Source organism: Oncorhynchus kisutch, linkage group LG20 (assembly GCF_002021735.2).
Source record: "Oncorhynchus kisutch isolate 150728-3 linkage group LG20, Okis_V2, whole genome shotgun sequence".
Taxonomy (NCBI): domain Eukaryota; kingdom Metazoa; phylum Chordata; class Actinopteri; order Salmoniformes; family Salmonidae; genus Oncorhynchus; species Oncorhynchus kisutch.
In genome coordinates, this window is record NC_034193.2 from 21307598 (window position 1) to 21321636 (window position 14039).

At 45.0% G+C, this 14039-nt stretch overlaps 1 protein-coding gene across 3 annotated transcripts in view; it reads left to right on the forward strand.

Moving 5' to 3' along the window:
• The first annotated feature begins 200 nt into the window (after nucleotides 1–200).
• LOC109865456 (protein KIAA0556) overlaps nucleotides 201–14039 on the forward strand; it is a 30960-nt gene continuing 17121 nt past the window's right edge. The window contains exons 1-15 of one of the 3 annotated variants that reach the window (XM_031798838.1): nucleotides 201–520; nucleotides 990–1088; nucleotides 4166–4245; nucleotides 6229–6398; nucleotides 6807–6922; nucleotides 7139–7240; nucleotides 7538–7687; nucleotides 8085–8340; nucleotides 8653–8793; nucleotides 8912–9069; nucleotides 9312–9418; nucleotides 10393–10489; nucleotides 10705–10911; nucleotides 11585–11722; nucleotides 12781–13642. In XM_031798838.1, the coding sequence (XP_031654698.1) occupies nucleotides 1077–1088; nucleotides 4166–4245; nucleotides 6229–6398; nucleotides 6807–6922; nucleotides 7139–7240; nucleotides 7538–7687; nucleotides 8085–8340; nucleotides 8653–8793; nucleotides 8912–9069; nucleotides 9312–9418; nucleotides 10393–10489; nucleotides 10705–10911; nucleotides 11585–11722; nucleotides 12781–13642 (2596 nt within the window). In that variant the 5' untranslated portion in view covers nucleotides 201–520; nucleotides 990–1076. Of the gene's footprint in view, nucleotides 521–989; nucleotides 1089–4165; nucleotides 4246–6228; nucleotides 6399–6806; nucleotides 6923–7138; nucleotides 7241–7537; nucleotides 7688–8084; nucleotides 8341–8652; nucleotides 8794–8911; nucleotides 9070–9311; nucleotides 9419–10392; nucleotides 10490–10701; nucleotides 10912–11584; nucleotides 11723–12780; nucleotides 13643–14039 lie in introns of all 3 variants that reach the window. The other 2 variants (XM_020453671.2, XM_031798839.1) reach the window with 2 other exon arrangements.

Below are 14039 nucleotides of genomic sequence, written 5' to 3' on the forward strand. Positions count from 1 at the left end.
GGGGAGTTTTGTTTTGGTGGTGTCATTGTCCTGTTCTGATGGAGGGTTTGCAGTTTGGCTTTTGAGGACATTTGAACACGACTCGGGCATCTGATCGGACAAACCTGCTGTTTTCTAATGTCCCAGGATGCTCCTTGCCCTGGTTTCTACTTTTCAAACAATGTTTTTCTTTAGAAATATAACTTTTTTTATTGATACCCTGGTGAAGTTTGAGAAAATTGCAAAAATTGTAGCTCTGATATGGCCATAATAGAGTAGAATCTATTGCTCTATCTGTTGCTGGGCAAAGTACAGTATTTCTCGCTCTGCTGTAGTGTATTTGCTGTAGGCAGGCAGTGTACACAAAACATGGTCCTCCTCCTCAAGGGGTGTGTCCAACACAGGGGCTTTCGCTATTGGTGGATGTTTCTCCTGGTAACCAGCATCCACTGTTATCAACAACACTGGACACATGAGAATCGGAAACTTCATCTGATATCGAGAAACGGCATTAAAATACCCGTGTAAATATTTCTGGATTGTGAGTATTTAAAACATTTAACCAAAGTGTATATTGTCTAAAAACAGGAAGTTTATAAAACTGATGAGTGGTAAACTTCCTTAGCCTAGTCATTCGTTAGCTTAGCTGGCTAGTTTAGCCACAGTTTATTCCTGCAGCCAACAACATCAGCTAACGTTAGCTAGCGCCGACTTGCTAGCTGCATAGCCTGCACAAATAAAGCTGATTATCTAGCTAGCTATGTTTCTTAATTCACCGAGTGAGCTAACTTCAACATGTGGAGTGCATTGTTGAAATGTATGTGAAATGCAAAAAAACTGCCGTTGTAACAATGACCAAGAATGTAGCTAGGGCCAGAATTTTAGCAGCGGCGTGCAGTTTTTGCTTATGCGGGAGAGAAAAAAATATATTTCGGGTGCGGCAACATTGCTGTCGGACGGTCCTCATAAAAAGGTCATAATCTCGGTTAATTTCTATTTCCTTGCTACAGAGTTGAATTTAGAAAATCATCGTGGGTTGACATCCTCTCAAAATGTGGAATTAGGGCTATGTGAAAACCAGTGTCTGTGATCCCACAATGGATAAAGCGGTGAGTTCCGTTTTATTTTATATTCAAACAATTGGAGAACACAGTAGCTGAGGTCATGTGGATAGACGTTCACTACAAAAAGGGATGGCTTTGCGTCTCACTGCCATGAAGCCTGATTTATGTGCCTACTCCCCACTAAGGTGGGGGATATTGGTCAGGGGCAGAGGGAGCCTTGTAAAGGAGATGCATATCCTGACAAATATTAAAATAATGAATAAAACGTTTTTAGGTTTGTTAATGTCATGTCTGTGCCTCTTTAGCACATTCTTTTTTTTAATGATTTGATTACCTACGTTGTGACAAGAAACTCGAGCACATTTAGTATTTTGGGTATTTTATTATGATCCCCATTACTTGGGCGGGGTACATTCTTGTAGCCTATGCTCCTTCCACAATGTGGTTTATGGATTTTAATTGATTCGATGTTTGGTGCATACAAGGATGCCAGTCTACTGGAATTTCTATTTTTTTAAAGTATTATATGGATCTGGAATTACATAAGGTGTGCGAATAACCCTCTTTTCAATAGATTGCCTACATGGTCACTTGCCAAAGTCAGTATTGCACCTGTTATAACATAGTCATATATGAACCAGAATCTGGCTTTATGGTGAATCTCCTTTTAAGCCCAGGAAGCAGCTATTCAATATGCCATTCACTAGCTTTTCAAGCTTATTAATGTTCAAATGCATTCATTACTCACCAAATGTGGAGGTTTGATTACCAACTATAGTCATGTGTTGCCACCACAGCGGGCATGTAGTTCCAAAAAAGGTTTAAATAAAAATGAACAAGCAACCGAAATAATACCCTTTTCAGCACCTCCAATCACTCACAACCCAAGGATCTCGGATTGCTACAACATCTTAACCAATACATTGGAGGTGTCGAAGAAGCTTTCTATTTCGGTTGCATGTAACTTTTTACTTTGACCTTTTATGGAAGTACGTGACAGCAGTAAATTAGGATAGTTGCTAATCAAAACACCATATTTGGTCAGTAACAAACTTATTTTGACATTGTTAAGCTTGAAAAGCTGGTGAATGGCTGCTGCTTCCTGGGTTTAAAGGAGATTCGCCACATCAACATCTCCTGCAAGACCAGATTCTGGTTCTCGTCATATAGTGCATCTATTCTGCTGTTCTCTTTTCTTCCTTCACCTTTCCCCCTCTTCCTCCAGTGCTCCTGCAGATGGTGAAGCCTAGTTGGCTGCTAGACTTATGTAAGAGAGCTAGTGATTTCATCCCCTTTTCGGGTGATTCCATGCCAGCATAGGCCAAAAATATGTTTGGTATCTCTGATTGTTCTGGCAATTCTTACATCAACTCTTCATTGGAAGGAAGCGTGTTCGACATGCTTTTTACATTTTGTATCACAAATCTGTGAACCATACACGATACAGACAACATATTGGTGTTGTTATACTCCTTAGAGTATGCTCTCAAATATGGAGTATGTCTACATTCTGAAAGGGAAAAAAATTACATTAATTTATTCAACATAAAAAATAGGAATACTGTATCTTAGAAGTGCCCCTTTAGATGTTTCATATTTTTAGACATATTGTTAAGAACAATATAGGCTACTCTTCAAACACGTCAAATTTCCAGAGTGGGCTCTCTGGTAATTTTAATAGGTCATTCACCTAAGGCAGCAGGTAGCCTGTGGTTAGAGTGTTGGACTAGTAACCGGAAGGTTGCAAGATCGAATCCCCGAGCTGACAAGGTAAAAATCTGTCGTTCTGCCCCTGAACAACAACACTGTTCCCAGACATTGAAAATAAGAATTTGTTCTTAACTGATTTGCCTAGTAAAATAAATCCCCCCAAAAATTAACCAGTCACAGCCCTCCTTTAGGATTGCAAATCACCAGCAGAGTTCTTTTTAATCAATTTTCCCATTCAGTGTGTTGATGGTGCTCATAAAATTGATCAAAACCTCAGAATGAGGAGAGAGCCCACTCTGGAAATGTGATGTTCTCTTAGGGTATATTGTTCCAAAAAATGTCTTTAAATTCTCTAAATCCAAAACGGTACTTTAGAGGGTAATATTTTTATTAATGTTTATAATGTTGAATACATTAATGTGAAAATGTGTATTTCAGAATCTAGACATTCTCCATATTTGAGAACACACTATAAGGGGTATAATGAGACCACGAGGTTGTCTGTATCATGTACAGTTCAGGGATCATAAGGTCTTACAAGAGGCATGTATAGGTCTAAAATGGGCACAAAATGGTTTGTGAGACAAACATAAAAAGCATTTCAAACACCCCCCGCAATGAAGTTTCTATGTGAGAATTGACAGAACAATCTAAAATAGCCCAAAATATTTTCTGCCTACGCTGGTGTGGAATCGCCCTTTCACTACCTGCACGAGCCTGTGAATTTTCTATGTCTTGCTATTGTCAATACTCAAACCAGAATACAATCCTCATAGCCTATCCATTATCTTCATTTCAAAGATGCAGTCTGATGCTAAATACTCCCATTCAAAATGGTTGAGGTTATCTTATCCTTTGACACTATCTGTTGTTGTTTTTCTCATCACGTTTCAACTTCAGTAGACTGAGCGCATGACTATAGAGTTCACACTACATTTGCTACCAGAACATCCTTTCTGTCTTTCATTGTTATGTCTATGGTAGGTAAACGGATTGCAGTATTTTAGTGTTTCTTGTGTAACGCATGAGTCTTACAATAAACCAATTGAATTTAGGGCCTGTCTCTTATTAATTAACTCCATGCAAATGATGAGTATAAAGTCATTTGTATGGACTTTTAACCGAAATAAGAATTTGTGGATTTCCATATCGATAACCAAAGATTACGCCCACACCATTTGTCAAGATTTCAACGTGTCATCTCAACCCGGGGTCGTATTTACTCAATTTGAAGGCCGGTCACCTAGGCTATGACAATAAACAGGGTTAATGATTCAGCTGGTTTCAAGACTCTGCACCTCTTCTCAAAATTAATCACTGCAGCATGACCCTAGTGTATTGTGATACTGTATGTGTTCGCATGGCTTCTCTGTCTGACACTGCTTCCTGTTGTTGTCTACCTATCTGTGAAGGAGAACCAGAGGTGTCAGGGAGGCTTGGCTGCTGAAGAGATACTGGATGAATATTTAATCGCCCTTCAGCACAAAAACAGGTGAACTGTGAGGCAGACACGGGCCTTTGGGAGAGGCAGCTCCGGTTACGCTGAGAGGACACAGTAGCTGACTGTCAATAGGCTTATACTCACACACATAGGGTTGACTTTGGTTGCTTCCTCGTGCTGAGAGATTGAATGACACCAATGATGTACAGTGAGGGGGGTGACAGTATTTGATCCCCTGCTGATTTTGTACGTTTGCCCACTGACAAGGAAATGATCCGTCTATAATTTTAATGGTAGGTTTATTTGAACAGTGAGAGACAGAATAACAACAACAAAAAGATCCAGAAAAACACGTCAAAAATGTTATAAATTGATTTGCATTTTAATGAGGGAAATATGTATTTGACCCCCTCTCAATCAGAAATATTTCTGGATCCCAGGTGTCTTTTATACAGGTAACAAGCTGAGATTAGGAGCACACTCTTAAAGGGAGTGCTCCTAATCTCAGTTTGTTACCTGTATAAAAGACACCTGTCCACAGAATCAATCAATCAGATTCCAAACTCTCCACCATGGCCAAGACCAAAGAGCTCTCCAAGGATGTCAGGGACAAGATTGTAGACCTACACAAGGCTGGAATGAGCTACAAAACCATCGCCAAGCAGTTTGGTGAGAAGGTAACAACAGTTGGTACGATTATTTGCAAATGGAAGAAACAAAATAACTGTCAATCTCCCTCGGCCTGGGGCTCCATGCAAGATCTCACCTCGTGGAGTTGCAATGACCATGAGAACGGTGAAGAATCAGCCCAGAACTACACTGGAGGATCCTGTCAATGATCTCAAGGCAGCTGGGACCATAGTCACCAAGAAAACAACACACTACGCCGTGAAGGACTGAAATCCTGCAGCGCCCGCAGGGTCCCCCTGCTCAAGAAAGCACATATACATGCCTGTCTGAAGTTCGCCAATGAACATCTGAATGATTCAGATGACAACTGGGTGAAAGTGTTGTGGTCAGATGAGACCAAAATGGAGCTCTTTGGCATCAACTCAACTCGCTTTGTTTGGAGGAGGAGGTGCTGCCTATGACCCCAAGAACATCATCCCCACCGTCAAACATGGAGGTGGAAACATTATGCTTTGGGGGTGTTTTTCTGCTTAAGGGACCGGACAACTTCAACACATCAAAGGAACGATGGACTGGGCCATGTACCGTCAAATCTTGGGTGAGAACCTCCTTCCCTCAGCCAGGGCATTGAAAATGGGTCGTGGATGGGTATTCCAGCATAACAATGACCCAAAACACACGGCCAAGGCAACAAAGAAGTGGCTCAAGAAGAAGCACATTAAGGTCCTGGAGTGACCTAGCCAGTCTCCAGACCTTAATCCCATAGAAAATCTGTGGAGGGAGCTGAAGGTTCGAGTTGCCAAACGTCAGCCTCGAAACCTTAATGACTTGGAGAAGATCTGCAAAGAGGAGTGGGACAAAATCCCTCCTGAGATGTGTGCAAACCTGGTGGCCAACTACAAGAAACGTCTGACCTCTGTGATTGACAACAAGGGTTTTGCCACCAAGTACTAAGTCATGTTTTGCAGAGGGGTCAAATACTTATTTCCCTCATTAAAATGCAAATCAATTTATAACATTTTTGATGTGCATTTTTCAGGATTTTTTGTTGTTGTTATTCTGTCTCTCACTGTTCAAATAAACCTACCATTACAATTATAGACGGATAATTTCTTTGTCAGTGGACAAACGTACAAAATCAGCAGGGGATCAAATACTTTTTTCCCTCATTGTATGAGTGATACCGACATGCAAACTGTGTGAGGACAATTTTGTTTCCATGGAGTAGGCTTTGCTCGTTTGACCTGCTTGCATATGTAATATAATACTCTCTCACGTGCATACAAACCATGAAAACAGACTTAAAACATGTTTTTTCATCTCATTTTCAAGTGTAGATTCATAAACCACTTTTATATGAAAATGTGTGTATTTTCTAGTGATGAGTTGACCTTTGACCCATAGGATCTTAAAGAGACTGAAAACTAAAGAGCCCAAGGAGATCGAGCTAGAGCGTCTGGAGCAGGGCTTCTCCATCTATCTGAACGGTGCTAATGCTAGCAAGCAGACCAAGAGACCCTGCCAGAAGTCCGTCACCTCGCCACCGCCGGCTCTGAGAGCTACACACACGGCTGGTACGCAGCATGCAGGACTAAAGTAGATCCGCCAACAACTTAGCACTAAAATACATTATTTCAGTGTCCCATCAGCAACTGAGTATAGACTACAATCCATCGCTGCTACAGTACTATGTCCTTGTTAGGCTATTGTAGATTATGTCCCTGTTTGTTACTACTTTATGACTAAGCTAATGTTTGTAGCATCCCTGAACACCAACCCCGTCCCTCATTTAGCATAGTATAATCCTATGCCCACGGCCGTTGAACAAATGATAATAAGTGACAGTCGTAAAACCAGCGGCCATTTTCCCCTCTTCTGTTTGTTATCGAATCATCTGTGTCTGGTTCTCCTCTTCCTCTGAGGGCGGACTTGACTGCTCATGTGCAGTGTCTGTGTTCTCGCTTTCTCTGACTCATCACCAGATGCCTCCAGAAGGGGTTTGCAGCTTGCAGAGGAGGAGACCTACAATCTGGAGGTGAACAGCAGCAAGAGGAGCCACACCGCCCCGGGAGAAGTGCAGAGGAGAGAATGGGTTCAGGTACCGCCATTCTAGTTAGTCTACACCTTTTGAAAGAGAATGTCTTGTCATTCTATTTCTATAGTATCTGGTCATCCCACGTCTAATGGATGACGCCAACAACCCTGTTGTGGTTGAATAGATTTAGTGAACGAATCGACGATCACAGACATGGGTTGTCACAAATGGAATAGAAGTGTATGTGTTTTGAATAGTGTTCTATTTTCGTCTGTGCAGAAGTCGGTCAATATTCGAACAGAACAAGGACCCTGTTTGCGGATCTCTCCAGAGAGACGGTACTCTGAAGACTTTGAACCCTACGACAGTATAGAGATGGAGGTACAGTAGGAAGAGAACAACGGTCCTTTGTAGCTCAGCTGCATAGCGCTTGTAACATTCAATTCCCGGGACCAACATATGTAAAATGTATGACCCCCATGACTGTAAGTGGCTTTGGATAAAAGCGTCTACTAAATGTTATATATTATATAAAATTCCCGTGTGTGTTGTGTGCACTGTTCTTCAGCATTTTTCGATGGTGTGTGTCAGCATCTGTATATGTCAAATACAGCAGTCAGTCTGAGTTTGCATGATTTGCATCTCACTCTGCTCTGTCTTCACCCTGTGCCTCTCCAGCGGTCGAGTCCCCGTTCTCCTCGTAGCCCCCCGCGAGACTCCTGTATGGTGTCACGTTCGTTTGGCTCCAGGGCTGATGGCCGAGGAGGTAGCCAGGCGGAGCCTGAATATCAAAGCGAAAGGGTCCTACTCAACATCGACGAGGTCAAGGTGAGAGGTCAACTGTTTTTCTCTCCCTCCTCCGTGGCCCTCTTCTCTCTCTCTCTCTCCCTCTTCTCGCTTTCCTTTTTCTCCTCTTCTCACTCCCTAAGATACTGTAGCGTATTCAAGACACTGATCCAAGCTACCAAAGTGCAAGAAATACAGCCATCTTCACCATTTCCATCTCACCAGAGTACATGTCGCAGTAAATCATTGAATTCTATCCAGAGTGCTGACTTAATTTACAACTTTTTAAAATGTCCTTTTACATCAAGCAGACATTCCCTTCAGATCAATATAGGAACATAAAATGTAGAACTGCCCTGTTTCTTCATATAAGAAGACCAGTTTCATTTCCATTTCAACTCAATTGAACATACAACATTGGTGTTTTTTTGGTGATCAGGTGCTTCGACGGAGTCTGGAGGTGAGCGTGCTGAGGAGCAGCAGGGGGTCGGCGGGGGAGGAGTCGGACGAGGAGTGGGTGGAGGAGCAGATCGAGAGGGAGGAGAGCACGGAGAGCCTGGAGGAGCTAGGCCTGCCTCCCTCCTCCTCCAACAAAACATCTGCTGACAAGAGTCATCCGCGAGTAACTGGGCCCAAAGGCTGCCTTCGCGACCCTGCAGAGCTCATGGTGTTGGACTTTGGGCCCTCTCCTAAAGGTACTCCCAGCAATACGGATGACAGTATATTCATGTTATTCAGCCAGGGATGCATCTTAACATTCAACTATAGTGGCTTCCTTTCCTGGTCCCCACCCTTCATGTGCACTGATCTTAAATGATAGGATAGGTGAAAGCAATATGTTGGATGCCCACTTACCCATCCAGATGTTTGATGTCATTGCAGTTGAAGGGAAGGAGACATGTAGAAGACGCCTGTTAAGAGATTTTATTGAGATGCAGCCCGGAATTTGCTTCAGGTTGTCTCTATTCCTTTACCTTTCGTAGACCGTTTCTTCCATTATGTTGCAGGCCGTAAGATCGAGCGTTCGCTGTCGGCCAAGAGGAAAGACAACATGGAAGCCTACGTCCCCACCAAGCCTCTGCCGGTGAAGAGCAGAACTCTGGACAGGCCCTCTTCAAAGGAGTGCAGGGATGGCAGAGATCCTCAACGTATGTTCTGTTCTTCCCTGTATGTGTGTCATTCATAAAACTAAGAGCCCTCAAGAGTGTGACTCGCCCCCCCTCTCTCTTTCTCTCTCTCTCTCTTCCCCCACCCTCTCTCTCTCAGGGCCAAGGAGTCGCGTAGAGCGCCCCCTGTCTGCAGCGAGGAAGGCCTCCCAAGAGGAGCGCGACTCGGAGGAGACGGCGTGCAGGGTGCTCCAGGCCCTGCAGATCGAGAACAGCCCACTGCAGAGCCCCGAGCCCAGGGCCTTCAGCCGCACCCCGGTAGGATAGATAACAATCATAGAATGTAATTCTATATCTGTAGGCACAATCAGGGGTGTGCTGTTCTGGGTCCTCTAGTTGGTTGTGTTGTATTCTTCTAATCTGTCTGCTGTAATGATTCATGTTTTACATCCTAGCCTATCCCCATCTCTCTTATTTTCCCATCTTTTCGACCTTTAGTTGAACCTGGTTGGGCTACCACCCTGTCTTAAGTCGAATGCTCCTCCATTCTAAATCCACAGGTGAGAGGACACCAGATGACGAACGGCTCGCTGCGTGACGACGATGACGACAAAGATGAGAGTGGGGTGACCAGAGCCATGCAGAGAATTACCCTCATGGGTCCCAGGTAGTGTATTGCAACGTTACACGCCAGTGTCATTGCACACTATGCGTTAGGTATTGATCCTTAACCGCTATATGGAGAGGAAAAGGGAAGTTACTATCGAAGTCTATACCAGGGGCGTCAAACTCATTTTGCCCTGTGGGCCGCATTTGGTCTTCACCGAGGTCTGGAGAGCCGCACTGGAAATGTGTTATTTTCTCAAAATGTGCAAAAAAATAGTTATCTATCGTTTTTTAAATTTTATTTTAAATTTTCAACGCTCCCTGACTATTCAGCTTTTGTTTTGGTGATTCTTAGTGACCTGGAAAGAGGGTAGAGATTTTATAAATGTAAGTCCAATATCATTTCTACACGGTTTGGTTTGAGTCCTTTTTAGACTGATGTTTTTTTAAAAACTCAAACCACCCGCAGGCCACATTGAATGGGCTCGCGGTCCATATCTGGGTCGATACTAATCCCTTGACTATCACAAAGGGAAAAAAACATTGAATGGCTATGTTCCAATAGTGTCCACACTATCATACTACAGAGAAAGAAACCATCTATGAGGTATGGGTATCGGGATGTGGCCAAATGGAGTCTTGTCCGGTGACCGTTTAGAATGACACTGGCATCGCTAACTCCCTCTTGTCTGTGTACTATGTCCTTTCCCTTGCTGGGATGAGAACGCCATGTACAGACTCTGCAGTACAGTAACAGAAAACGTGTGGTAATGCAGTACGTCCTGGACTGCCGGCGCAGGAGCACCAGTAACTGTATACCTTCCTGACCGAGGCTCTCTAACAATCCGAAACGTGTCGGTGGTAACCTAACCTCTCTGACCTTGAAGCGGGTTTAGTCAACCAAGCCGTAGGGAGTCTTCAATAACTGTCAGTGACCGTGCGTACATTTCCGTAGATGATCACCAAGAGCAAGGTCAAAGACTACTGATGTGGTGAAAGACACAATACAATTGATGACTAATCATTTTCTTCCAGGCAACAGCAGAGACTACTGAAGGCGTTGGAGAAACTGGAGGCAGGCACAAACTTTGACATCCCTCAGACAGTGAAGACAGACAATAGCAAACCACCGGTGAGTCACTCCATCAAATACCAGGGCTAGGAATGACTAAGCGTAAAACAGCTAGGTGAGACAAACAGGCTAAACATAGAGCGAAAGAGACACACACACACAAAGAGAGATCTACCAGCATTCTAATTATATTTTTTATGATGCTAAGAATACACTGTATGAAGTGACGGCTTGACTCGATTCGTGAAGTTCTGTTGTTGTCATGGTGGCAGAAGAGGCGCGTCTCGGCCGAGGCACCGCCCACCGTATACGTCACCATGGAGATCCTGAGTAACTGGGGGAACAGGGGCCATGTGGGGCTGACGGAGATGCAGTTCTTCGGCCCAGGGAACAGGAAGCTGTACGTGTCGCCACACGACCTGGACATCCGGAATGCCGACTACCCTGGGAACCTTGGAGCACTGGTCAACGGGAAACCTAAGGTGAGTTGAGCTCTGCCCCCAAAGCCTTTCTGATAACACTAATTGTACTATTTGGAAAGGTTTTGGTGCATTGCATTTACTATTCATGCATCATTTTAGAGGGATTTTTGGTGACACTTCCTATAAGTAGATAACCTCTTCGTAATCCACTATAAAGGCATTAGAACACATAAGGAATCATGAGACAGCTTATGAGCTGTTATTAGCCTATGTCGTGCATGACAAAGCATTTTGCATTGGTGCTATAAATACACTTTATACCCATTTAAGCAGCTGATCATAGTCCAAAATGTGTATGTCCACACGGAGATGTTCTAGAATATTGGACCGTTGCCTTTCATGCTTTCTGAACTCTCAGTGCGGCTCAAGCTATTTCTCCAACCGTGACCCCGTTCAAATGAATAGAAGGCGCGTACGAGGAGCCACGTTGGTTGGGAATCTTGGGGAGGTGCGCGGTCGTCCCCCCGCGGACGGTGTAACAGTAGCTACAAACAAGGTTAAATAAAATAAAAAGAAATAGCTATGTCACAATGGGCCGCCGGACTATCGTGGCTTGGGACTCTGAATTATACTTTGGGAAGAGGGTCTTCAAAGTGTTGTATTGGGTCTCTGTATTCATCTATTTTCTGACTTAAACGGACTGCTTTTCTCTCCATGTTGTTTTGACCGCCAGACCACGAAGGAGCGTCATATGTGGACCTGTCCTTTCCATCCTCCGGTCCAGCTCTACTTCATCATCAGGAACACGGAGCGCTCTCCGGACTTTCAGATATCCCGGATCAAGATCTGGAACTACAACAAGAGCATCAATGTAAGAGACCAGACTGACAGGTTGAGTATGAGACTACACCCTATTTCTCCTTATGTCGTGCACTACTTTTGGCCCGAGCCTTTGCGATAGAGGTTGCCGGTAGGTTGCCAGTTCTAGTTAAAAGGGTTGCGTTAAGTGAAGATTCGAATGGAATCTGATAGAAATGGTACTTAAGTTGTTAGCATGTACTGTGTCTGCAACCCTTACATATGCAGCCTCTGATTGGTTCATCACGCCAGTCCTAGTTCAGGGGTTACCAAAATGCACTCCATCATTTGTTAACAGTTTGCTTCAGCCAGCCCCAGTCATTCTAGAGGGTGACCACCATATTGGCAGCAGGCTTTAGGAGGGAGGGAAGTTGTGTTTAACCGGTGGCTGCGTGAGCTGCCAGTCAGTCCATATGTGGAACAGTGAGAGATTAACCCTGGAGGATTAGTGAAGGGACTCCCGGGTTACTGCTTCTGCCTCCCACCCTGCTGCTGTCACAAACGGGACTGACAGCGCACAAAGCCCAGGCAACCAGGGCTCTGTCTGGAACGATGGATGTTATGGGTTGATGTTAACAGCGTCTCTGTTCATTAGGTCCGTTGTTAGGGTACTGGTGGTGTGTTTTAAGCTGTGAGGTAAGGAGCAGTGTGATGCAGTGTGATCCAGTGGGTGGAGATGCACTGATTTAATGAGAAGGGATTGAGGAGATTGGAGTCTGGTTTTAGCCATCCACTATGTCTGTCTGTGTGTTGGTACGGAGGCTACTTACAGTTAGCTTTACAGTTGACTATGTCTGCAAGGTTAGCTTCATTTCTCCCAGGTATGTATGAACAGGTTAAAAGTACGGTATCACATTCAGTTTCTATGTTGATCTAGCGATGTCATGGTAACTTGAATATTCTAGCTCTTTCACATTTCCCTTTTCACCTCTGCATTTAAAAAAAAAAGTAAATATATTTGACTTGGAGTTCGTTTTAATGTTTATTTTCTGACATGGTCTACCAATATCAATGCATTAACTTAATATTGCCCTGCGTAGAGCCTGAAATAGCCGTACTGTTCTTTTTCAGGACCTGGACATTGGCGCCCGGCATGTGAATCTTTACCTCAACAGCACGCTGGTGTTCGAAGGCGAGCTGGACAAGGGCTGTGGCAACCAGGTTTTCGACTACAGCACCAGCATTGCCCTCCAGGCACTCCAAGTTCCAGAATCTTTCTCTCCCAGCCCCATGGCATCCGGACACGGTCTCTGTGGCACCAGCCCACAGCGCCATTGTGACAGGAGCGTGGAGGGGAACAACGGAGGGCACCATCGTGACCCCAACCACGGACTCTCTCTCGCTGAGGGGCTAGCCCAGGTCAGAATAGACTTGCAGGATAAAACGCACAACCCCGTCGCCCCCACGCCTACACACCGTCCCCTACAGAAGAACTCCTTTGACGTGGACCCACTGGAACTGGACGTCCCCCACCCCCCTCTGAAACAGCAGCTGGAGCAGTCGGGTCAACCCACAGAGCGCACAGTCACCACCCAGCCTTCCTCCTCCAGGACTCCCCAGTGGCTACAGCCCCTGACCCGGAGCGCCCCCGAGGGCTGCGAGGCTGGGAGGGAGAGGCCCCTCTGGCTAGTTCCCCAGCAATCTGTGGAGTCCAAACCTCCCCTCCCCCAATCCTCCTCCACCTCGGTGCTCCCGGAGCTGGGCTGTAACCCGGGGAGGGTGTGTCAGGGGTTGGAGAGGACAGTGAACGGGGGCCAGGGGAGTGCAGACTCTCTGGACCTGGGAGGTGACCTGCTGGAGGAGCTGAGTGACCAGCAGCGCCAGGACCAGCCTGTTAGTGGACGTAGGAGCGCAGCCAGGCACAATAACACTAGTAGTACCAGCAGCAAACCAGCAGTGGAGCACCAGCATGGAGCCATTGGACTGTCCATAGGTAGCTAAACCAGTGTGTGTGCTATGTGTTCGTACCTGTTGTGAGCCATTCCATACTTTTGCAGCTCTTATATCTACTCTGCATACTGGGCTGTGCAGGAAAGAGGCCAGACGTTCATTTGATTTCATGTAACCGTCTAAAGGTCAGAGACAGAATGATCTCTAGTGGGAGACTGTTTGTCTACTTGCCTTAGTTTTGCAACTCACTAATGACCCCCCCCCCCCCCCCCCCCCCCCTTCGGGATCTGACATTAGTTTCCCAATGTTCTTGTCAACGGCAGACCAGACATATCTTTGTTTGTCCCTAAATAAGATTATAGAGCAGACAGATTGCTGCATCACATCAAATCTACATCCTATAATAATCTCTTTATCTCCCTGACAACAGACTCCCAGCC